The sequence below is a fragment of the Vigna unguiculata genome, chromosome 9, assembly GCF_037176805.1.
Source record: "Vigna unguiculata cultivar grain cowpea cultivar isolate G323 ecotype 2 chromosome 9, ASM3717680v1, whole genome shotgun sequence".
NCBI classification, from domain to species: Eukaryota; Viridiplantae; Streptophyta; class Magnoliopsida; order Fabales; family Fabaceae; genus Vigna; species Vigna unguiculata.
The window spans coordinates 14,115,179-14,140,557 of NC_140800.1; the positions used below are offsets into that span (position 1 = coordinate 14,115,179).

General features: G+C 31.3%; 2 protein-coding genes across 2 annotated transcripts; one reads left to right on the top strand and one right to left on the bottom strand.

The window, feature by feature from the left end:
• Positions 1-874: 874 nt before the first annotated feature.
• POD1 (POLLEN DEFECTIVE IN GUIDANCE-like protein) lies at positions 875-7,906 on the top strand. Its single transcript, XM_028048753.2, has 11 exons — positions 875-1,656; positions 2,346-2,497; positions 2,759-2,862; positions 3,310-3,398; positions 3,514-3,587; positions 4,269-4,419; positions 4,544-4,711; positions 6,390-6,487; positions 6,570-6,692; positions 7,148-7,216; positions 7,315-7,906. Exons 1-11 carry the CDS (start codon positions 1,110-1,112, stop codon positions 7,519-7,521), a joined length of 1,782 nt encoding a protein of 593 aa, XP_027904554.1. The 5' UTR covers positions 875-1,109; the 3' UTR covers positions 7,522-7,906.
• A 4,230-nt stretch (positions 7,907-12,136) lies between these two features.
• LOC114162305 (phenylacetaldehyde oxime monooxygenase CYP71AN24-like) lies at positions 12,137-14,122 on the bottom strand. Its single transcript, XM_028046146.2, has 2 exons — positions 13,101-14,122; positions 12,137-12,995 (listed from the first exon to the last, which is right to left on the bottom strand). The coding sequence occupies exons 1-2, from the start codon at positions 14,118-14,120 to the stop codon at positions 12,363-12,365; spliced, it is 1,653 nt and encodes a 550-aa protein (XP_027901947.2). The 5' UTR covers positions 14,121-14,122; the 3' UTR covers positions 12,137-12,362.
• Between the last annotated feature and the right edge of the window lie 11,257 nt (positions 14,123-25,379).

The window sequence follows — 25,379 nt, forward strand, 5'->3', positions numbered from 1 at the left end:
TCAAAGAAGATATTGGTTGAAAACTTAATAAAAAAAGTCTCTATAATTTATTTTGCCAACTAAGTGTTTATTTTATGATTAACACTTTGGACCACCTTCATTATGTGGGATTGTTTAAAATAAATATGGGTGAAACATAGTTTTGGCCTACAGTTTTCAGTGTAATCAAATTTACCTTTTCGTTTTCTTATGAGGGAAAGGCTTACCAAAGCTATATAATAATGGAGTTCCTAACAAATAATTTAGTTAGGATATAAATAAATATTCGGACATATAGTACAATAAATTAGTTGAATTAATTTTGTTTATAATTTATTAAATATTTAAATACCTGCTTAGTATTTAGAAGAAAAACTAACATTAATATATTATTAATTTTTACCTTCTGTTTGTTTTTTTTGTTTTATAAATTTAAAATTATATTTTTAATTTTTTGTTTCAACGCTACAAATTGGTACAAATTTATTTTATACATTTTTTTTAACTAAATCGGTTTGCGCATTTGTAACAATAGAACACACATAACATATTATCATCTATTATAAGTTATTAATTGAATTAAAAATGTCAATACTACATAAATGGGAACCTTATTACTACGGTCGATTTTTTCTCTTTATGATAAAAAAAAATTAATATAATTAAAAATTTAGTTAATATAAGAGTTATTGCAGTAAAAAAAAAAATCAAAACATTTGGATAAAGTAATAAAATGAATGTAAAGAAAGAACCGTTACAAAAGGGTAACATACGAGTATTTTTTTATTTGTTGTGACATAAATAAATATAAATTGAAGTATTTTTTTTTCAGTAAGGAATAAAAGTAATAATAAAAAAATTAAAATGAATACATCTGTGAATGAAAACAATAACTGCCGGTGATAGGGTGGTGAATAAGAGAAGCAGTGGCGCAGTGAGATGAGAGCGCGAACAAAAGCTGGACTCCTACAAGAAACAAAGAAAGACAGTGGTTTGCACTTTTTGCAGAGACGAATCAATCACGCCACGCCAACACCACAATTTCACCAGCCAGTTCGTGACATGTAGACAACCAATAATCATTTTCCTCATTCGCAATCTTCGATTTGCGAATCCCATATTGTTCTGCCATGGCGCTGCGAAACGGCAGCAGAAAAATTTCCTTCGAGGTTCTCAGCGTCGATGACGAATCGGAACCAAACGAACACAATCGCAGGAAGCGCAGGCACCGTGCTTCCAAGCGCAAGAAGAAGCTTCTTGATTGCGCGGATTCCGTCGATCCGCATATGGCGCCTCTGGAAAACGGAGGAGCCTGCAACGGATTCGAGCTCGACGCTAATAGGTACAGCGCTGGCGGAGGGAGCGTCGTTTACGAGGAGGTGAGAGAGGAGAGTGTGTGCGCGGTTGCGGAGGCGCGTGAGGCAGAGAGTGAGGAACCGACGGCGGTGCGTGGTGGCATCGAGGGGTTTAATTTTGGGATATTGAGGCAGAGGAACGTGAGTTGTGGGAGTTCCGATGATTTTCCGGCTTCGGTGGTGCGCGATGAGAAGGAGGAGGGTGGTGTGAAGGCGAGTCAAGCGGAGAAACCGACGAGCGAGCCTGATAGGAATGTGGCTACAAAATTGGAGACGGTGGAGTCGTTGGACTGGAAGCGTCTCATGGCGGAAGATCCGAATTGTGAGTGGTACAATGGCCCTTACACTGCATGCATCATATTGCATCTTATGATTATAATTGCAATGATTTATCGAAAAATTGACCCTACAAAAAATGCTAACAAATGTGTTGCAACAAAATTATGCATCGGCTTCGAAGGGGAAATGACTGGAAAAATAGACGTGGGGTTGGTTCTGTGTCCCCCACTTATTATGGAATTGGTGGCATGGCTAATTGCATACTGGAAACTTTGACTGAATAATCCATACATCTAGGTTTTAAGTTAGGTTTTGCTGTAAACACTGACTCTTCAGAAAATTAAGGACAGATGCGGCGTCAATTCCAGTAATAGAAACCTAAAATTTTACCAGTGTAGTAAATTCCAGACAAGTGTGACAACATTTGCAGTTCCGGAGATCCAAAAATCATTAATATTATAGCTGAAATTGCAGAGCCGGACAATATTTTTTAAAGCTTGCTGACACTGAAAAAGATGAGCAGTTTGGTCAACAATAAAAGTTTCATCTGTTTTCTTATTAGGCTCAAGCTGCTAATTTATAGATGAGAACTAGGTAAACGGTCTTGTGTAGTTCTTTTTATCTGAGGTGATATGTTGCCAGATTTTCTTAGCCTGTCATTTTTATTTTACCTGTGCCATGTTTTCTAATTTTCTGCCAAATTAATCTTGTGGTGATGTGTTTTGTTGTCAGACGTATTTTCAGTGGAAAAGTCTCCTGTAACATACTTTTTGGAGGAAATGTACAATGGAAATTCTTTACGGAGCACAACAACTCTTGGGAATGAAAATGAAAGAGAAAGAGTTTATGATACTATCTTCCGCCTGCCCTGGAGATGTGAATTGGTATACATCCTTTCTTTATAAAAAAGGAGAAAGAAATATAAGAACTCTGGTTATAGTTTTGTGATGTTATCTATGGATATGTACTTCTGGTTGAGCTGCTTGTATTTACTTTCAAAATAACCGTATAAGTTCATAGGTTTTTTGGGAAAGTAAAGCAAAACTAAACCTTCCACCTAATTTATAGTAGACACCTATAGTTGTATATTTCTATTGAGGCATTCTACATTTGTTTTGTATCTTGAACGTGGAACGCAATTGCAGCTTATAGATGTTGGCTTCTTTGTCTGCTTCGATTCATTTCTTTCATTATTAACTGTTATGCCAGCAAGGATCATGACGGCCATTTGGAGGATTCTAAAGACAAGGTTAGCCACGTTTCTTTAATTCTTTCCCTTGTAATAAAATTTTGGTCGGCAATGCATGTGGGCAGTGATAGATTAATCTTACAACACCTGTTTCCTTAGTTTAGATTTCTGATGTAAGCACAGAGCAGTGCACATCTAGTACTACAATCTTAGAGTGCTTCAAATATTGTCATAAATCTTTGAATGCCAGAACAAACTTCCAAATTAGCAGTAAGTTCAGCTGACACTCTGATATGGGTCTTAGTTGCTAATTTGTATCTGGGTTCTGTAAGTCCCTGATTCAAACTTAGTTGAATAAGTTTGACCAATCTCTCCCTAATACAGAATCTACATGATCTTGTGCTTTGACTTTGTGTTATCCTTTTTAGTTCAACTCATGTTTTAAAATTTGTGCAAGTATATCATGGTTTGTAGTATTACAATGTGGACTAATCATGCGTATGACAGGCAGTTCAAGAGGCTGTCAACAATGGAAATTTCAGATTTTGGATGTTTTCTCATTATGACCTGTGGAGTGGTTCTTTTGCAGCGGACAGGTAAAGTGGTTTTCTGCTTCCATGAGTATATGTAATATCATTTCTTTTTTGTATTGTTCAAGTTTAATATTATGCTAATTATGTTTTGTTAATCTTTTCAAATGTGCTGCAACAGATATCAGCTTAATATATCATATGATCCGTGGTCAAGGAACAATAAAGCTGTATGTGGTCTACAATGTTTTAGAGGTGAGCATAAATTTATTAGTCTGGATTATGGTGAATAATTAGCTCTCCAAACTGCCAGATATCAACCAACGTGAATATTTATGTGTTGTTAAGTTTAATTTTTATTCATTATCAGGATATAATTTTTAGACTATCAACTGATTAAAAAACACCCTGATAGGATATGACCTTTCAAGTAATTGTTTCTGAAGTAAATAATTTTTTATCCTATGCAGCAATTCATGATTGGATGAAAGTGTAAAAGTCTCAGTACATTCTAATAAAATTTTATTTATAGGGTTTATGCAAGCAAGATCTTGTGGTGACAAATTAAGGAATTTCAAAGAATATGGAAGGATAAAATTTTGGTTTGTAATTAATTTCTGTACCGTGAAACTCTGACATCAGATGAGATAAAATATTTCTGTATTTGGAAATTTTACTATCTCCTTAAATAGCAGAGTTGTATTGGGCTAGACTAGATAATGAAAATGTGATGAAAGAAGTAGGATGAATGCTGTGTGAATGATTTTGTAATAGCTTTTCAAAACATGCATACGGGTATTCAGTAGCCTTCTGGTATTGAAGCATAATGTTATATCTTATTGTTTTAAGTTACGGATTGAATGCATAAGGTTGACTCATAATGCTCAAAATGTTACTTATACTGTTAATTTGTAACTGATCTTCCAACTTTTGCAGATATTTGATAAACTATGTCAAAGTTTTAATGGGGATGTGTTGCAAACGTTATTTCTTTCTGCCGAAGGACTTGCGAATTGCCCCCAAGAAAGCATTAGATTCTGGATTTGGAGATTTGTTTCTGACCAAGCTTTAGCTGTGGTTGCTTCAAATATCCTTCATCTTTGTATTTCCCCCCCCCCCCCCCCCCCCATTTGTTTGATTACCTTTTATCTTCTGCGAAGGCAAATTAAGAAATAACACAGTCGGTGATTTGATTCCTTGACTAGTCTTACTTGTTCATTCTTTTATCTTATTAGCTCAGGCAATCACTTTATCAACATGTATAGTTGCTCACAACAATGCTCTGTTGGCATTGCTGGTGTCAAATAATTTTGCTGAGATCAAAAGTAATGTGTTCAAGCGGTACAGCATGGATAATGTTCACAGTTTAGTTTACTTTGGTATGTTATCTTTCCCATGATGGGTTTTTTCTTTTCTGGATTTCAGCTTACTTGGTATGCGGTTATTTACTCCTTCATTCAAATGTGGAAGCAGCCCTGTATGGTCTCATTTTCAGAATATTATTCGTGCTAGTTTTGACATTAGTTGATTTGTTTAGGGTTATATGCTGTATAATTGTTTTGATGTTTGAATTTTAAAGCGAGTGCCTTTTATTTTGAATGGTAGTATCTCAATCTATAGGGTTTACATGTATCCCTTTTATGCCTTCTTTGACTTCGTACCCCTACATAATTATGTTAAGGAAACAGCTTTTTTCTTTTAGTAGATTGATGCATTTGATATGGATATTTTATTATTCAGAACAATAATGCAATGTCTTTTGAATTAAAATGAAAATTCATAACAGCAATGAACTTTAATTTTAGGATAAATGTATTAGTCCATATATTTTTTCCAAAACTGGTTTTAGTCTATGTACTCTCAAATCAATGAAGTTTTCCTCTATCTTTTAAGAATATGCGAACTGGTTTTTGATACTTAAATTTAGTATTGAGAGGGTGCTTGCTGTTTACACCCCCAAAGTTGGAAGAGAGATTAAATTTACATTTTTCTGAATTTTGAGGAATAATTCATATATTTGAAAGTATAGGGATCAAACCAAGTTTGTTCAAAAGCACATGGACTAAAGGCACATTTTCCCTTTCATATAATTTATACTTGAGGTATATGGAATCTTTTGCTAGTACCTAGCAGTTAGGGAATTATGGAAATGCCTTTTCAGTCTTTTGCACAATACAGAATTAGTTGTGATTCCCCTGCACCGAACATGGTATATGCATAAACTTGTTTGTCTGTCTTTTGAGTTCTTTTTAGTTTGAATTTAGACAAGGATTACCATTTGGTACATCAGCACCTTATTCAAATGTTTACACTAGCAGGTTTAAAATCATACTTGAACGTGGGAAAAATGTATGAATTTTCTTTAAAATGTAATATGACGAATTCTTTTTTGAATTATAGAAATTCAATTATACTATTAAAATCCATAACTTTAAGGCATCCTATTGGTTACTTAAAATTATAATAGATATATAGCTATAAAAATCTTGTCTCTGTTACTTACACCCATCGACCTCAATTTTTTTCCGCCCTTGTGCTCCTTTGCAATTTTCTGCAATAGCAATGACTATGATTATATTTTTTGTTATTTTCTGGGGATTTGATCTACTTTATACATTAAAAGTGATATAATTCGTATGTAGGTTTTGCAATATTTTTACTGTTTGGTGGGTGGAGAGGAGAGGAGAGGGATTTTAATAAAAGCTAATGTTTGGATCAGAAGTTTGGAGAGAAGGGAAATGAAAATGAAAGGTTAAAAACTTCTCCAATTTTTTTTGCCTGTCAAGGAGGATTGTATACCCCCACCCTATGGACCAAATAGCTCGTTAGTAAACTAATTTTGTAAAAGTTGTTAGTGTAAGTTTCTATACAATGTATGTATATCTAATCTTGGCTGCGTAAAATTCTTTATCCAATTCTTTTTTACTGAAATGAGCAAGAGTAAGGATATTTGTTCTGCATTTGACAATTGCATTATTTAAAACTTTTTTTTTTCTCATTTTTCCTGCAAACTCTTACTGTGTTTTATTTCCTCCATTTACTTATGATGACAAACAGATTCCGTAGAGAGATTCCACATTTCATCATTTATCTTGTTCGTCTTGGCTCAAAATATTCTGGAGGCAGAGGGTCCCTGGTTTCAAAGTTTTCTTATTGTAAGTTTGGAAATATTTTACCTCATAATATTAATGAAACATGTTTTAATCCTGTTTCTGAAACATATTTTGGATGGTGCAGAATATCCTCTTGGTTTATGTATGTGAAATGGTTATTGATATTATCAAGCATTCATTCATTGCTAAGTTCAATGACATTAAGCCCATCGCATACTCTGAGTTCCTCGAAGACCTATGTAAACAGGTATTCTGATTTGATTTTTGTGGACATTATTTATACAGTATGCTGGTTGGTTACTGCTAAGGTGTGAAAAACTGGAACCCCTTTAGTAACAAATTGTTATATTTTCATTCGAATCTCAACTTAAAGCTGAAAACTTTAGTGAATTTATGAGCAACACAATTGAGTGCACGAAGACTCTCTATGATTGTACCATAAATGCCTTTCGAAATCCTTTGCTGGAAGATATGCTTTGATGGGAAAAGGCTACGCTATTTTGTTACAACAATGTAGTTCACTTTCTCTAAAACAAATTTGGTCTTCACCAAATACTTGAGAGATCTACTTATTACTTTGATAAGAGTGATGAATAACTGAGTCATATTATGACAATCAAATTGCGTTTACATTTTGTTCCTTTTCTTTGGTGGAGCTTTCCAAAGAATATACGCCTGACATTTGACTGCTCCATTTTGTAGACTCTAAATATGCAAACTGAGGGCGCAAAGAAAAACCTGACTTTTGTTCCCCTTGCCCCAGCATGCGTGGTAAGCATATAAGATTTTTAATGTCCATTTGGTTTCTCTGTTTTTTAGTTTACCGATTCATCATCTGTGCACTTTTTCCTTTTATAACTGGTTCTTAGGTTATACGAGTTCTGACTCCGGTATATTCTGCAAACCTTCCTAACAATCCCCTTCCATGGAGGCTTTTCTGGATTCTGCTTTTTTCAGCAATGACCTATGTTATGCTTACAAGCCTCAAGGTCCTCATTGGCATGGGCTTACAGCAGCACGCCACTTGGTATGTTAATCGCTGCAGAAGGAGGAAACATCATTTTCATGAAGATTAGTTTGGAAGGGAAAAAATACTGCTGTTTTGAGTTAACATGATCTGTTTGCCCAAGGATTCCTCCACTCAGCCCGAAGAACATTTTCTGAAAGATCACACTGGGAGAAAACATTCAGGAATACTTGACTCCGAATTATCATTGGTGCGTGGCACAAACGAGAACAACTTTGGTTTATATCTGGAAGGTGTACTTTTGGTTTATAGCTTGAAGGTGACCGATAGATGGTTTCCCTTTTCAATTTTGACAGCAAGATATAGTTTGAATATTACAGAATAATAATAAAGTGTTATAGGCTTGCATAATTTCAATGAAATGTAATCACCTCTACTCAAATTTTGGCCAACTCAATAAAAACAATAGTACATCTTTTTGACCTCTTTCGAAATTTATTATCGGAACTATTGAAAAAAAATGAGCAACCTACCATTTTAATTCTTGTTTGTATAATGTTACATTAGTTTCTGAACTAAATAAAATTTAGATAAATCTATGAAAAGATATGGATCAAATTAGTCTAAATTTTGAAAAAAGAAATATTACTTGAATGATATGTTTAGTTATTTTGGTAGTTTTAGGGCTAATGTGCGAACGTTTCTGGAAATAGTTGGTTAAGCCACGTAAAGAACATTGCATTTAGTAGATTAGAAGAAATAGCATCAAATCTCTCTCTATATATATATCGTAATAAATAAATAAATAACTAATCACTTTGCATTATATAAATTTTAAATTTAATGAATTAGTTATCAATTATATAAATTAAAGTAAAAATATATCATTTATATTCACCTTATATATTAGTTATAATCACTTTAATTATAAACACATTATAAAATAAAAATATATATTAGTTATAATCACCTTAATTACTAAAACTAAAAAAATAATACTTTTTATGAATAAATAAAATAATATGAACTCAGATGAGAATAATTAGTGATGTCATGTGATCATGGGAATTGCTGAAACAAGTTGGAATGATTTGTACATAAATTCATTTAAATCAAAGCAAGATGTCAAATTCATCTTAAATTTATCACATATTGCACATTTATCAAAACATCATAACAATATTAATTAGTACGTCTATATATTACAAAAAAAATATAATCATATTTCAATGAGCCAAATTATTATTTTTTTGTTACTAACAGAAAAATAAATTTTACCCATATATAACATTATATTTAGCTTTTGCAATAAAAGAAATAATGATGAGTGAAGTAAACTAAAAATAATTTTCATCTCTAAGAATGTTAGGAAAATATTAATCAAAATAAATAATAATACTAATATAATAATAAGAATACGATAAATATATTGATAACAAAATATTCATAAAATCAAATAGCAAATAATAATAATAATAATAACAATATAGAAAAAGAATTATAAATGAAGTAACGAGTGAAAATAGTTTGGGTTGAGACACACATAGTGTTGTCATTAGAGAGAAAACCTCTTCATTGTACAAAACAAAACAAAATGATATGCGCTTCTCCCATAAAATACAACAACTCATTAGATTGATCGAGTGCGGTGAGGGATATCTAAACCTAATAAACACCACTATTTTCAAAAATAGTATAAGGTAGAAGACAACACTCCTGTATGAGTTATAGTGTTTGTTAAGTATGTATTTTTCCCATGCACATATGGGATATTTATAGATTGAATAGAAAAGAGTGTAACGTCCCATTTAACTAATAAACATAATTAAAGGAAGCATCACACTGAATAATATAGAAATGCGGTCCAGGAGTTTAAACCTTACTCCTTACAATATTCGAGGCACACCACAATGCCAAAACATAACAGAATACAAGAACCAAAGACTAACAGTAGATGATAGAGTATTAAAGAGTAAAGCAATACATGGGCCATAGCCCTAACAAAAAGCCCTAACGAAAAGCCCAAACAAAACATGATGTCCAACCCAAGAAGACTATGCAGTGGAATCATCTCTTCCCGGTTGACCTCGAGTGCCTCTCGCATATGCTCACATCAACAAGTTGATGATCATCGCAAAAGAAGAAGAACCACATACAAGACAATCAAACAAACAAACAGGGTAAGCTAGAGTAGAAACCATACATCAAGTGGTCACATGCTATTACACAATCCAAGCAGTACATATATCATCCAATCATGTTATGACTTCTCAAACAATACACTAGACTCTAACTCGACTCATCTGGATACATATAATCTAGTCGGATTCAGTGGATGTTTGCACTTGTGGTGGATATCTTTGCTCACCCTCGAGCTACTCACCCCCGAGCTAAGTGTTACAAGTGTTACAATGTTTAAATCCCCCACACACAAGGTTAGCCCTTAGTGAATTTCAGGCCTCCTGCTACTCTCACCACAAGAGTCAGTCTGCTCTAAGTGAGACTAACTAACTCCTTAGAGTGTGAGGATGCAACCTTACCATGAATCCTTACCAGACTATATAGATGGGGCACCACCATGGACACCCACTAACAGGGGCCATGGAATTACGTCCCGACCACTGAAGCACGACCCTAAAATCTCACCTAGAGATTTCAAAGAATTACGCACTGACCATAGACCAAACATATTCAAACAACCAAGTAATATTTATCATGTATGTATATATATTATGTCAACCTTTATAACCAACCCTCACTCATATTCCATGTCAAATCCATACCAACTCATCTATCTCAAACCATGGAACCAGCCATACATGTAGCATATCCAAATCATGTTAAACTCATTCATCATAGACTGTAGATTTTCTCATTCATACCAAATTCATGACCACATATATAACCAACCATTCATGTATATTCCATACCAAGATCATGCCAAACTCATCATTCACCACCCATAAACCATCTTTACTCATGCATATTCACTTATCTCATGCTTTAACATAGCAATCCAACTTAACATCACATTATGCAAACGACTTTGGGATTTTAGAAATAAAACCGCAGCTTGTGTAAAACTCTGAAATTTTTTGTATTTATATTCAAATTAAATATGATTGAATCAAGAATCAACTTAATTGAATAACTATAGGTTGTACACCAAACAAGCAACAAAGGTCAATGTTGTCAATAACCAAACTATAATGATCATAGCGATAAAAACTGCTCTCACTACATAGATCCGATTCAAGATCGGACCGATCAAAGTCCAAAACTATGTGTTAAAGATCAGCTGTTAAAATATCAGCTCCATCCAACGGTTAACGAAGTAGTAACTTTCATTTTACGAAAAGTGTGTAGTGCTGTCAACAACCAAACTACAGTGACCTTGCGATAAAATCTGCTCTCACTACAGATCTCCGATTAAAGATCTGACCGGTCACAGTCAAAAATTTTGTGTTAAGGATCAGCTGTTAAAATTTCAGCTCGATCCAACGGTTAATGCAGTAGACATCTTCATTTTACGAAAAGTGTGCAATGGAGAAAAAGAGTAGCGCCACATCAATCAAACATACTCACATACCATACATTTTTATTCGACCAACAACATCATTCAAGCATCACAACCATACAAACAGACCAAAAATCGGCAAAATAACTTTAAATACATAAATCCTAGCTTCCCTTAGCTGGAGAAAAGCTAGTAGAATATCCCGACACCCAAGCAAGTGAGTACTACCAACCACGGAGCAGATTCAGTGGAATAAATTCAAAATGGGTTACTATGATGAACCCTAGTTAGAATCATGATGACAGAGCTGGGAATAAAAAAGGTACGGTGGAGAATCAACTTACATGGATTGAAGAATGGGGTTGAGTTAACACAAAGAAGGGTAAGACCCAAACCCTAACAGAGCTTATGTGGAGAGAAAATGGAAGAGCGAGAGCACTGATTTTGGCAAGTGGATGCACAATGAGAGACCTTGGCTGCTTTAGGGACCTTGGCACCTATGACCAGCTTTTAGGCCCAACTGATTAGGGACAACCCTTACAAATAAGAGCAGAAAATAATTGAATCTTACAAAGAGAGACTTAGGAGTAAATTATAATAAATTTGGTTTTAAAATAAAATAATATGTAATCAAGAAAATAAATGTAATAACACGATTTTATTTTATTTATTTTATTTTTAAATTATATTAAATCTTTCGAACATTATTATCATGTCATGTACAAACAAATATATAACACCATTTAAGAGACAAATACACTATTTTGAAGACATTTAAGAGAGAATACAGTATTTTGAAGGGAAAAAAAATCGTATTTCTTGAACTATGGTCTAAAGTGATTAACTAAGGTATATGAAATATTATGATCACTTACAACGCATGTAAAATCTGTGATTAATCCTTAGATTGTGGCCTAAAACTAAAATGATTGTAGTCGTTATTTTATTTCGTTTAATGAGTTATTATTTCCTCCATAATTTTTTTTTTTTAATCAAACACACTTTGTGTACGTCTATTTCTCCTCAATTATCTTTTCCTCATATTTCATTGATACCCAATCCTATCCAACATCTTCAAGCTGTGACCTATTCTTTAGCAAAACTGGTGAGAAATGATACCATAATAGAGTTTTATTCATTATCATCTTCATCTATTTATATTCTCATATATGTTTTCTCGTATACTTCAGCAAACATCTTGAAGGAGTGACAGAAATGGAGTAGTATATAACAGAGAGACCCAAGCACTTCAGCTGCATTTTTTTATTCATATACTTTATTTTACTTATATCACAGACATAAGACGTTGAACTGAAATTGGTGCTGTGATGCCAACACCTAACTGTTATCTTGCCAAATGACATTACTTGGAAGAAAAGGGAAAATAAAAACAACTTATAAAGACAACAGAAGAGAAACGAAGTGAAGCAGCATTAATTGTAGGCACCAAAGGAGTGTAGTTGAGGTTGAAGATGAAGTGGTAGTTTCTTGATGACAGTGAGTCCCCATATCTCAGTCATGTCTACATCTTGCACTGGTTTACCATTCTCATGAGGAATCTTCCAATCGAACCAGTAGAGGAGATTAGCAAGCATATACTCAGTGGAAGCAAGTGCAAATGAAATTCCAATGCACCCTCTCCTCCCAGAACCAAAGGGTATAAACTGCAAATCATTTCCTCTGAAATCAACTTCTGGCTCTTCTTCAAACCTCTCGGGAAGAAACTCTTCAGGCCTGTTCCAAATTTCAGGGTCCCTCTGAATCGCCCATGCATTCACAAACACTCTTGTTTTGGATGGAATATCGAAACCTTTCACTTTTACATCAGATAATGTTTCTCGGGGTATCAAAAGAGGAGCAGGTGGATATAATCTCAGAGTTTCTTTCACTACACATTTCAGATAATTCAATTCATTCAAATCATTCTCTTCCACTTTTAGTTTATCCCCAACAACTCTTCTTACTTCTTCTTGAGCTCTCTTCATGGTAGCAGGATTATTCAATAGCGCCGCAAATACCCATTCCAGAAGTGTTGAAGTAGTGTCACTTCCTCCAGCAAATATGTCCTGAAATTGTGACGATCATGGATTCTTAAACATAAATTTAAGCATTATATTTTACTGTTAGAGAAGTTATCCATAAGAATTGAAGATTTAAATCATGAGTTGTACCATAAGGATTGCCTTGACGTCATCGTGTGTAAGCTGAAAATCATATTTCCCTGGACCATCTTGAATTTGAAGGAGTGAATCCACGAAGTCTTTGTTACGATCAGGTTGGTAACTTTCCATGTTCATTATTGTCTTGCGTTCAGCAATTAACTGATCAAAGAAAGAATCTAATGCCCTGAAAGTGGCCTTAAATTCTGGTATTTGGCCAGAAAGAACGTCAATCCAACCTAACAAAGGAAAGAAATCTCCAACAGAGAAAGTGGCCAAGTGTTTCATCATCTTTCTTCCCAGCTCTCCAAAACTGATTCCACCATCTGGGTTATCATACTTTCTTCCAAGAACACATCTAGACACTATGTTGGTTGAGGTTTCAATCAGAATCTGAGTCAGGTTCACGGAAGAAGACGTTTTACCCGCTCTGCATGCTTCACGTACGACACCAAGCATGGCTGCAACTTCTTCTTCTCGAATGGACTGAAAGGATTGCACCCTTTTGGTGCTTAGAAGCTCAAGAACACAGATCTTCCTTTTCTGTCTCCACTCTTCCCCGTAGGGTGAAAAAGCCACATCCATGCACCCATACATGATGATTTTCACGGCTGTGGTCTGAGGCTTATTGGAGAAAGCAAGATCATGTGTTTTGTAAACTTCTTTGGCCACATCAGCTGATGAAACCACAAGAGTTGGAGTTTGGCCTAATTTCAGAAACATGATAGGACCATACTTGCGAGACAGTGCTTGGAAGGAGCGGTGTGGGAGAGTGCCCAGTTGATGAAGGTTTCCAATTATAGGTAGCTTTGGTGGTGAAGGAGGCAAATTTGACTTGTTTCTTCTTCTTCTTTGGTTAGTAAGAACAAAAAGGAGGCTTAAGAAGAACAACAACATGGCTTTGTAAGAGGTATTTAGCTGGTTTGCTAATTCCTTTAAAAGTGAGGATAATGGTTGAACTTGAAGAGCCATTGCTTCTATAGGGTTACTTGGATTTCGGTGAGGTAGGTTTGTATGCATCTTCATAACCATGGTGATCGAGAATTTATAGAATCTCAATATAATGAATAGAATCAGAGAAATATATGATAAGAAAAACACGCATGAACAGAAATGTTATCCTTTACAATAAAATAATATCCAAACACCGTCGGCTGCGGACTTTCTTTTGTTCTTGTATACAGTTCTTTTTTTCTTAATTATACATGCACCAAACTCTTTTAGATTTAGTTTCTATTTTTAAATCTGTTTTAGTATCTGCTCTCAGATATGGTATGATTAATACAAACCACTTAATTTGAACGTAAGAATTATGCCATCAAATAACTATGTAAATCATTACTAATTTCATCTTTTATTATACTTCCTCTTAGAGATGGCAAATAAACCCGTCCCGTAGGTATTGCCCGAATCCGTCCTCGGTTTGACGGGAAATCCCCGCATTGACTGGGTATGAGTATGGAGAATCCCCGACTTTTTCAATTGAGTATGGGGATGGGTATGGGGATGTACATATCCCCACCATAATACCCGTCCCCGCCATATCTCCATTCCTGTTTAAATTATTAAAATCTTCATAATTAATTAAGTAACTATATATATATATATATATATATATATATACTTTATATTTTTTATTTCTTCTAATTATTTGGTTTGTATGAAACTCATTCGTATCCAATATAATTTTCATCTTATCATAAATCTTTATGTAATTATGTTAAAATGATGTATGTAATTAAAAATTTTTATGTCTCACATTTGAATATTTATATTAGTTTTTAATATTTTTATTTATTGTATATTTTCCTTTCACATGAGAATGTTTAATACTCTCAATTTAAGTGTTTAATAGCATAAACCTTTCATTTACAAGGTAATATAAAAAAAAAAAATTTACTTATTATTAATAATTTTTGTTTCATTTAAACAATTTTTTTGCTTCTCTAAAACAATTTTTGTTATTTATTGACCATTGAGTATATATGTTGATATTTGAAAAAAAAAAGTAGATCTCTAAGGTATTTTTCATCTTATCATATCCTTAATTATACATTTATTTTTCTTTGTGCGATTTCTTTCAATAGACTCTGAAATTATTTCTAAGATACACATTTGTTATTTTTTAATACTTTTATTGTTGTTTATTTTAATCATGTAGAATACTCTTTTGATATATTTATCTAATTATTTTTTATGTTCTAACTCATTATCAATCATACTGTAATATTTTCACTATAATTGTATAAATATTTACTACAATATAAAAATTTAATGTAATTCGCATAAATATTTTTTTATCACCATCCAACATATATTGGAGTTCAAAAGATCTTTTGCGGCATTTTGATTAATTGATGTATTATAACCTTTAGGTTAAATTTATTCTTTGGTCCCTATTTTCATAGTAAAATATCAATTTGGTCTCCAATTTTTTTTATCTCAATTTGGTCCCTATTTTGGGAAATTTGATGCAATCAAGTTCTTTCCGTTAGTGGTGTAGTAACGGTATTAAATGGGGTATCATGTGTTAGTTTCTGAATTTTTTGAATTTTTTTTGAATTTTTTTTTATTTTTTTGAATGTTTTTAAAAAAAATAAAAATTTGTCACGTATCAAGCTGATATCGTACCACATGGAAGTGATAGTGTCACATGTCACAATTATGCCAGGTGTCATTTCCCTATTTTCAATTTGGTCCCAGTATTTTAATTTTTGTCTCAGTTTATTCCCAATTTTTTGTAAAAATGGTATAATTTTGTTCCTCTCCAAATTTAAACCAAATTAAATTTATATATAAATGTGCACAAATATTTTTATCAAAATTGATATTTCAAGTTAATATTTTTAACAAGATTAAGTTTATTTTAATTTATATTTTACATTAAACATTATTTAAAATTATTTTAAAGTTGTTAATAGAAAATAATGCTAATAACAAAAAAAATCATAAATTATATTGATATTTTATTACATCATACTTTAATATTGTTTTTATTTGATTTATATTTTAAATAATTGCATATTTTAAAATGTGTAAAATTCAATAATTTCTATACAAATGTGTTAGTTGGTGTAAAAAGAATAATTATATAAATTTAAGAAAAATTAACTAGTTTATGTAACAAAAAACAAATAAATTTAAAATTTAAAAATAATTTTAAGTAAAATTGAATGTAAAACAAATTTAAATAAACTTAGTTTTGTTGAAAATATGTAATAAAAATATCAATTTGAATAAAAAAAATCAAATTTAATAAAAATATTTGTATAACATTTATATAAAAGTTAATTTTTGTTTCAATTTGGAGAGCGGCAAAATTGCACAATTTTTACAAAAATTGAGACTAAATTGAGACAAAAATTAAAATATAGGGACCAAATTGAGAATGAGAAAATGACATCTGGCATAATTGTGACACGTGGCACTGTCACGGCCACGTGGCACGAAGTCAGCTTGACACGTGGCAAATTTTTAATTGTTTTTAAAAAAATTAAAAGAATAATAAAATTTTTTTAAAAAATAATAAAATATTCAAAAAATCTAGAAACTGACACATGACATCCCATTTAACACCGTTACTACACCACTAAGGAAAGGACTTGATTACATCAAATTTTCCAAAATAATGACCAAATTAAGATTAAAAAAAATTGAGGAACCAAATTGATATTTTGCTACCAAAATGAGGCCAAAGGAATAATTTAACCTTACTTTTATTAGTGTATAAAAAAAATATTGATTAGAATTTAAGAAATTGAAGTAAACAGATATTTAAAATATATTTTAATTTGAATATTTGTTTTTCTTTTATATTTTTAAAAAATATTTTTAAATTTTATGAACTATGTTTGCAAATTTAATAAATATTTTTGTTCTAATGAAATTTTATTTGGTATTCTAATCTAAAATGTAAAAAATTATAATTTATTTCAAAGTAATTGATATTGAAGAAACAACCATCGTCCTAAATATTTGATAATATTATGTTTCTTTTACCATAATTTTTTATTATTTTATAACAAATTAATTAAAATTAACATTGAAGTAGTAAGACAACGGGTATAGGTATGGGTATTAAATTATACCCGTTACCCGGTGGGGATGGGGATGAGACAAAAGTTTGATACCCGTTGGGTTTGGGTATGGGGATGGGGATGAATTGTTTTTATGGGGATGGGTATGGGATAGCGAAACCCGTCCCCGCCCCGCCCCGTTGCCATCCCTACTTCCTCTCCCGTCATTTATATAAGATCAAATAATTTTAATTCATCACCATCAGTGAAGAAGGCCATTAATTAGTTCATTTTAAGTTATAAATTTTAATTTTATGTTAACGTTGCCCTAAAATTAATTAGTGGCTATATATATTTAAGGATAATTATACAATGACCCCTTTATTAGACCCTTTTTTTACCCGCCTACATGACATACCATATTTTAATGTTTTGTTAAATATGAAAAGAAAATTTACGCGTGAGGTTAAGAATCGTTACTAGCTCACGCGCTCGCACATCAAAACAGAGAAAGAACAACTTGAAGAGTGTGATTTTGGGAAAACAGAGGCGGACTTTCTGGATTTTATCTTCACCGAACAACATTGCCAATCGCTACTACAACTTCCTCCACAATTGCAAGCCCTAATTTTTGTGTTGTTCTTCTCCAAATCAAAGGCTAATTTAGTATGTTTTTCTTCCTCGACTGATTTCCCGTATTTTTGTCTTGTTCTTCTCCAAATGAAACCCTATTGTCGTATGTTCTTCTTTCCCGATTGAAATGCCATTTTTATTTGTTCTTGTTCCCCAAATGGATGTTATCTCAATCCTAAATGTTGTTGTGAACTGTTAATTCGAAATGTGAACGGGTTTGTGTAAGCAAAAATGGTTCGAATTTGCGAATGCTTTTGAAGAAGAAGCGTTTCGGTAGTTAAGCTTCGGTGGATAAAAAATGCGAATTGTAGTTGTGTTGTTGGATGTTAGAAAGTGAGTTTGTTGGTTTCGGCATTTATGTTTGGGTGGGTACAAAAAGCAAACTGGATTTGTGTTGTTGGATGTTAGAAAGTGAGTTTGTTGGTTTTTGACTATGTTGTGTGTAATTTTATTGATCTGTGCCGAATTTGTGTAAATTAAATTTGGTTAATGCGATTGATAATTTCAGTTCAGTTGACATAAGTGACGTTTGTAACATCCCGTCACGATATTACGGGTTTATAAATAAAATAAAGAAAATAAAATTACTTGGCGTATTTAATAATACCTCATTTTCCCAAAGCGCGTGAAAATTTAAAATTTATTAAATAAACAATTAACGTTCGTAACAATCCGGGTTAAAACCAAAAGGACAGTGTTATAAAATCACCCATCAGGATTTACAACTGTTTTCAAAAGCAATAAATAAAACATAAGAGTCCCCCCCAATAAATAAAACATAAGTGTTATAGTTATCATTGTTATACAAATGTTTAACACTTTTAAACCTTGGTATATCGAAAGAATTGGTGAGAAAAATTGTAAACAAAATTTGAAATTTTCAGTTAAGCTAAGAAAAAATTAAAGTTTTGTTTATTTATTACTTATTTCTTTTTCTCTTCTTGTCTACATAAGGGATATTATTTGAGTATTTATTAAATAAAAGGTGAATATTGATTTATATATTTACTTTATTGTGGTTTTGTTTGAGTAAATTATATTGTATGAAAATGATTATTCGATAAAACTATCTGGGGTTACATATATGGGAAGATATATGAATTTATTGTTTGTATTAAATATTGACACATAAGTTGTAATATAGATTCTCTTGTTTTTCTCATTATTTGAGTCACATATAAGGATGACAAATAGATTTGTCTTCATGGATATTATCCGATATGTCTCTAAATATTTCCATTAACAGGGTACGAGTGTATGGATATGAGTATGATTAATACCCAATTTTATGAATGTGTATGGATATGTGTAATACTCATTTTTTAATTAGGTATGAGAATGAAGATGAGAATGTACAAATCCACTCCATTCCTATCCTCATACCGGTCTCAATATTTATCTCCATCTTCATCTCCATATACCACTTAGTTGTCATCTTGATGGAGAAAACAACAACACAAACAATCTACCAAGTATGTTGCAGATATAATTTCCCTTAACTTGCAAGAATCCATGAGGAGAAACTATCAAAGAACAACAATAATAAGTCACCATAATCACAAATAAAGACACCAAGATTTTTTAATGTGAAAACCCCTCAAAGTAAGGGTAAAAACCACGAGTCGTCTAGATCAAAGAAATAGTTTCACTATGATAAACAAGAGTACAAATGAACTCTTAATCAACTATGCCAATTAGTGCTAACACCAAACTAAACATCAAAGCAACAAAGTTGTCAAATAGAGAAGAACAAAGAGAAGAAAAATCTAAAAAAACTATTGTAATGATAAATTCATTTCTCCTAACTCAAACCTTGTATCGATGATCCGGTCGGTCAGAAGGAAGAACACTACGTTCCTAACCTGCTATAAATTTTTCAGCACGATCTAACGGTGAACCAATCCGCAATGCTAATTTTACCGTGGCAGCTTAGTGAAAAATGTGAACACATTTTTCCCTCTTCCTCTCTCTCAATGTTATAGGGTTCTGGGTGGATTTTGACTCTATTTTTTATATTTCTCTCTTATTTTCCAACTCTCTCTCTACTAGGTTAAGTTAGACATTAGCTTATCTTTTCCAAGTGATCAAATCTAATAAAACTGCTATATTTAAAAGAATGATTATTTAAAAGCTAAAATTAGTAAAATAATTATTTTGATTTAAAAAAAATATTTAAAGAATAAAATTGGAAATAAAATGTAAAAGAGAAAATTCAGTATATATATATATATATAAACTAAATTTAGCTCTATAGATGGAGCAGTTGCACTCTTGTAAAAAATAAATCAGCTTTAATATTTTAAACGTTTCAACTTTTCGTAGTAAAAAATGTTATCGCGATGATCATGTAGAAAAAGTATGACATCAATAGCAGTGTTATTAGGTACAGACAATATTTAAGGCTATATAAAATAGAATGTATAAAACAGTTAAGTTAAAATTAAATAAAATCTTGGAGTAACAAGAAAAATAATCATATACAATTAGGGATAGGGGCGGTAGGGTACGGGTAGTAGCTCTCCCATACTCTACTTGCTGGATAAATATTCGCCCCGTACCCGTATCCATATCTGTCGGGTATCCGTTTTGCGGGTACCCACCTATTTTTTGTATATCCGCGGATATCCACGGGTACCTGCGGGTATTTACAAAGATATTTAAAAAACAAATATTTAACCATAATTAGTGTTTGGATCAACAAGTCACCTCTCTCCGATTGATTCTTGCAAAATAAACAAATAAAAAATCACTAACAATTTATAATGTAATTTATTTTTGAATGAAATATTAAAGAAATTACTAACTTCATCAATCTCCACCCCTTGCAACATTGTATAAAGTTTCATGTTGTCCAATTTTAATCTAGAAGAACCTAAAAACATAAGAAGTTCATTAAAAATATCTAAGAATCACTTAATTAAAATATATAAGTAAATGTGTTAATTTCATTACCTTCCATGTTGGTCCATAACCAGTCTTTGAGACACATCAATGCCTCCACAGTATCTGGAAGTAATCTACTCCGTTGTGGGGTAAGAATCCGACCACCATTATTGAATGAAGACTCATAATGTTTTTTACTTTTATATATATATATATATATATATATATATATATATATATATATATATATATATATATATATATATAAAAGAGTATTTTTTTGAATTAAAGTTTAGCGGGTACGGATATCCACAGGTACGGATATAATACCCGTACCCACCCCGTTAACATGCGGGTATCAAAAATACACGTACCCGCGGGTATCCGTTTTAAATATCCGTTTCCTATCCGTTGCGGGTTTTATCCGCGGATACCCGCGGGTACGGATTTTTTTGACATCCCTACATACAATGTATCACTTAATTAGATAGCTTTTATTGATCTAAACAAGAAAAATAAGCATCCTAGATGGTAGTTGATTTCATCATGAACTCATTACTCGTGCCATCAATAAAGAAAATTCACGAAAATGACCGTAACATTTTCTTTTTAACATTGTATCGTACATTAAAATAAGTGATATTAGATTTTATTGTACACTTGGAGCACTTGAATAATGCTCTTTTTTAATATATTTTTTTACTTTGCTCATGAAGAAAATGTGACTTGTTATAGTTCTGATTTAAATTAATTTAAAACTCTATCTTAATGCGAGTTTATTTGAATATATATTTAAAGAGTGAAAAAAAATACAAAAAATTATATTTATACTTTTAACAATTTTATTTTGCGTTTTCTCTTTTTTTTGGTACTACAAATTTGGAAAAATTACATTCTTATCAATCAAACCATACTGCAACGTCTACTTCAGTTTCATTTTATATTCATATTTAACATGAATCAAACTTATTTTTAAATATATAAAAAAATAGAATATACTCGTACAATAATATTTTAAAATTTGAGATTGTTAATAATATAGAGGGCTACTGCCTAACGTAATCATCCTTAAGATTAAAAATATTATACACGTGCTTAGCATTATTTTATCCTCCTAATTGTTATTTTAAGAATTTCTTTTTTCCTTTGAGTTTATCCTCTGCTGTTCCAAGTGTGACCCTGACATAAACAGTTAATTTTACTTTTGATCGCGGGTTATTTATATATTATAATAGTTAGATAAACAATTTATATAAATTAGTAGAAATATATAAATGCACGTCTGTCTCCACTTTTATTTAATTACAGAAAATATTTTATTAAAGTATAAATTTTTTTAATTATTAAAATAAATATTTATAAATTATAAAATGACTTTTCGTAAAATAATTATTATAAAAATAAACGAGTTTTGTATTTTTTTATTATTTAAATGATTTTTTTTTAATTATGAGTAATTATTTGGATTAAAATAAAAAGTTATTAAAAAGATAAAATAGAAAAATAAATTTTTATATGAATTTAGAATTTTTTTAAAAGGGTAAAACTGAAAAAGAAAGTATAAGTCACCAGTGCAAGAGAGAGCTTTTGGCCGCTGTTGTTTTTGCAATTTTGTCCTGGTTCAAGAATTGAGGTATATTAGGACGAGGCAAAAAAGGAACAGCTTTTGACAAATTTGAAAATTTCCACTTAAACCAAAAATATATCGATACCTAAGTTATAATATAGATTATCTTGCTTCATTGATTATTTGAGTCACATATACAAATAGATTTATTCCCATGTATATTTTTCGAATTTATTTCCAAATTTATTTCCATTTTAATCGAATACCCGCATTGATTAGGTAGGGGTATGAATGGATATGAGTAATACTTGTTTTTTTTTTTTAATTGGGTATAGGAATGAAGATGAGTATGTACATGTTTGATTCGTCTTTGTCCTCATATACGTCTCAATACCCATTTATCTCCATCTCCGTCTTCTCATTCTGCTCCATTGTCATCCCTAATCACATAGACTAAGATATCAAGTGATAAGAAGTTGAGGAAGAAATTCTTACATACGAACATATGTGTAGATGTGCGACAAAAGTTGTAATAAACTTACTATAATTCATTATTCTTGAGTTCACTTGTGAATATAGAAGTCTTATATTGAATCATTACTAAGACAAACAAATATAAATATTAAAATTTATTTGTGATTCTTTTTATTAAACATTTGTGATTTTACATATATTTTTTTCACATAAATTTATGTTAGGTATTACTATAAATTTTGTCATCTTAATTATATTATCATTCTGAAGTGCTTTTTACATATGTTATTACTTTATTTTGAAAGAATATATAACTTGATGAGGGTGTTAATATATATATATATATATATATATATATATATATATATATTATATTGTAATTAAATAAATAAAAAACTAATCACTTTGTATTATATAAATTTTATATAAATTTTATGAAAAATTTAATGATTGGTTATCAATTATACAAATTAAAGTCAAAATATATCATTTATATTCACCTTATATATTAGTTATAACACTTTAATTATATACACATTATAAAGTAAAAATATATATTACTTATAAATCACCTTAATTACTAAAACTAAAAAATAATATGAATTCAAATGAGAAAAATTAGTGATGTCATGTGATCATGACAAATTTCTTCTAAAAATATAATTAATTAGTTAATTTATTATTAATCAGTGAAAATACACGCGTTAAATGTGTGTATTTTTTATGATAATACAAGTAATAAAATTATTTTAAATATAATTATAAAAATAAATTTAAATAATTTTTATAATTTTATTATTGGTGACTTTCGATCTTTTTATAGATAATTCTTTTTATTGTGAATAATTATTTTAGTCTGAAATAATAGTTTAATTAAAAAAATTGAATAAAATACAACGTTTATATTTAAAATAATTTTATGAAAATACTTTAAAGAATAAAATTGAAATAAAAAATTTAAAAGTAGAAACTTCAATATAGATATAACTTAAGTATACTTAGCTCCATAAACGGGGCAGTTGCACTCTCAATTTTATTTCTTTTCACAAAAAGCGCATCTTTTGCTAGTACAGTGTTTGGCAAAAGGAATCTTATGCACCTTTACTCAAAGTTATAATTATTCTGAGAAGGTAAATAATATTTTCGTCTCATAATTAATACTTGTTTATGTTTAATTCTTGTAAAAAAAATAAATTAGTCTTTAATATTTTAAACGTTTCAACTTTGTCTAGTAAAAAATGTTATCGCGATGATAATGTAGAAAAAGTATGGCATCAATAACACTGTTATTAGGCATAATATGTTGGATCACTTTATCGATGCTCCTTTTGATATATTTTTACTTGAGGAAAAAAAAGTGACTTGGCTCGGCTTTGATATATAGGTTTCTTTTATAGTTTTGATTTAAATTAATTTAAAACTTTTTCTATTTGAATATGTATTTAAGATTTAATTAGTTGGATGATACTTGTTTTGTTTAGATGTATCAGTTTGGTATGCGTTTCTAAAAACATGTCAATTACGTCCTAATTTTTCAAAAAAAATGTTTTAATTGTGAGAAAAGAAGTTCCACATCGATTGGAACTTACTTTTAATGTTATAAAAGGAGTCCAGTGTTTCCTTAGGAAATTATCCCAGTCTCTCCCTTTCTATTCCTTTTTGCTTTATTTGCTAGAGAGAAGAATTAAGAGAGAATATTAGTTTCTCCTCTAAGAAAGAAGGTTAGTTTCATGATATGTAATTTTTCCTTTTCTTGAATAAATTATATTCGTTGCCTATTATCTATTTTTGTTCCTTTATTTTCATCTTGTATTTTAGTTGTGAGTACTTGTACTGGTACTCTGATACCCAACAGTGGTATCAGAGCTGTTGGTTCGTTCGTGTGATTATCTTCCGCTGCTATTGTCATTAGAATAGTGCTGTGATAGTGGATAAAGTGTGGTAGTGTGAAAGTGCATGTCTAGGAAAATTCTGGCTAGGAAAGACTTGGTACTTAAGCGTGTCCGTTAGTGACCCACCTCTCTTTCCTGGGAATTACCTGGTGCACTGGTTCACGTTCTGCCTCCATTGTTCCAGTAGACAGTACTATTCATAGTGAGAAGTGCATAAGTCGATTTTAAAGCCATGACAACAAGATCGAGATAGAGAGGTTCAATGGGAAAATTTTCTCATTGTGGAAACTGAAGATGAAGGCAATTTTGAGAAAGGACAATTGTCTAGAAACAATTGAAGAAAAACCTGAGAGCATTACAGATAAAAAGTGGAAGGAAATAGATAACAATGCTATAGCAAATTTGCACTTAGCATTGGTAGATGCGGTTTTATCCAGCATTGCGGAGAAGACTACAACGAAGAAGATTTGGGATACTCTCACAAGCCTGTATGAGGTTAAGTCACTTCACACAAGAATATTCTTGAAGAGAAAACTCTATACTCTTCGAATGAGTGAGTCCACATCGGTGACAGACCACATCAACAATCTAAATACGTTGTTTGCCCAACTTTCAGCGACAGATTTCAACATAATTGAAAAGCGACAGATTTCAACATAATTGAAAATGAACGTGCGGAGCTTCTACTACAGAGTTTACCTGATTCGTATGATCAGTTTGTCATCAACATTACAAATTACAACTTTGTTGACCTCCTACACGTTGAAGATGTTGTCGGAGCTCTTCTTGAAGAAGAATCTAGGCGAAAGAACAAAGAGGATATGGT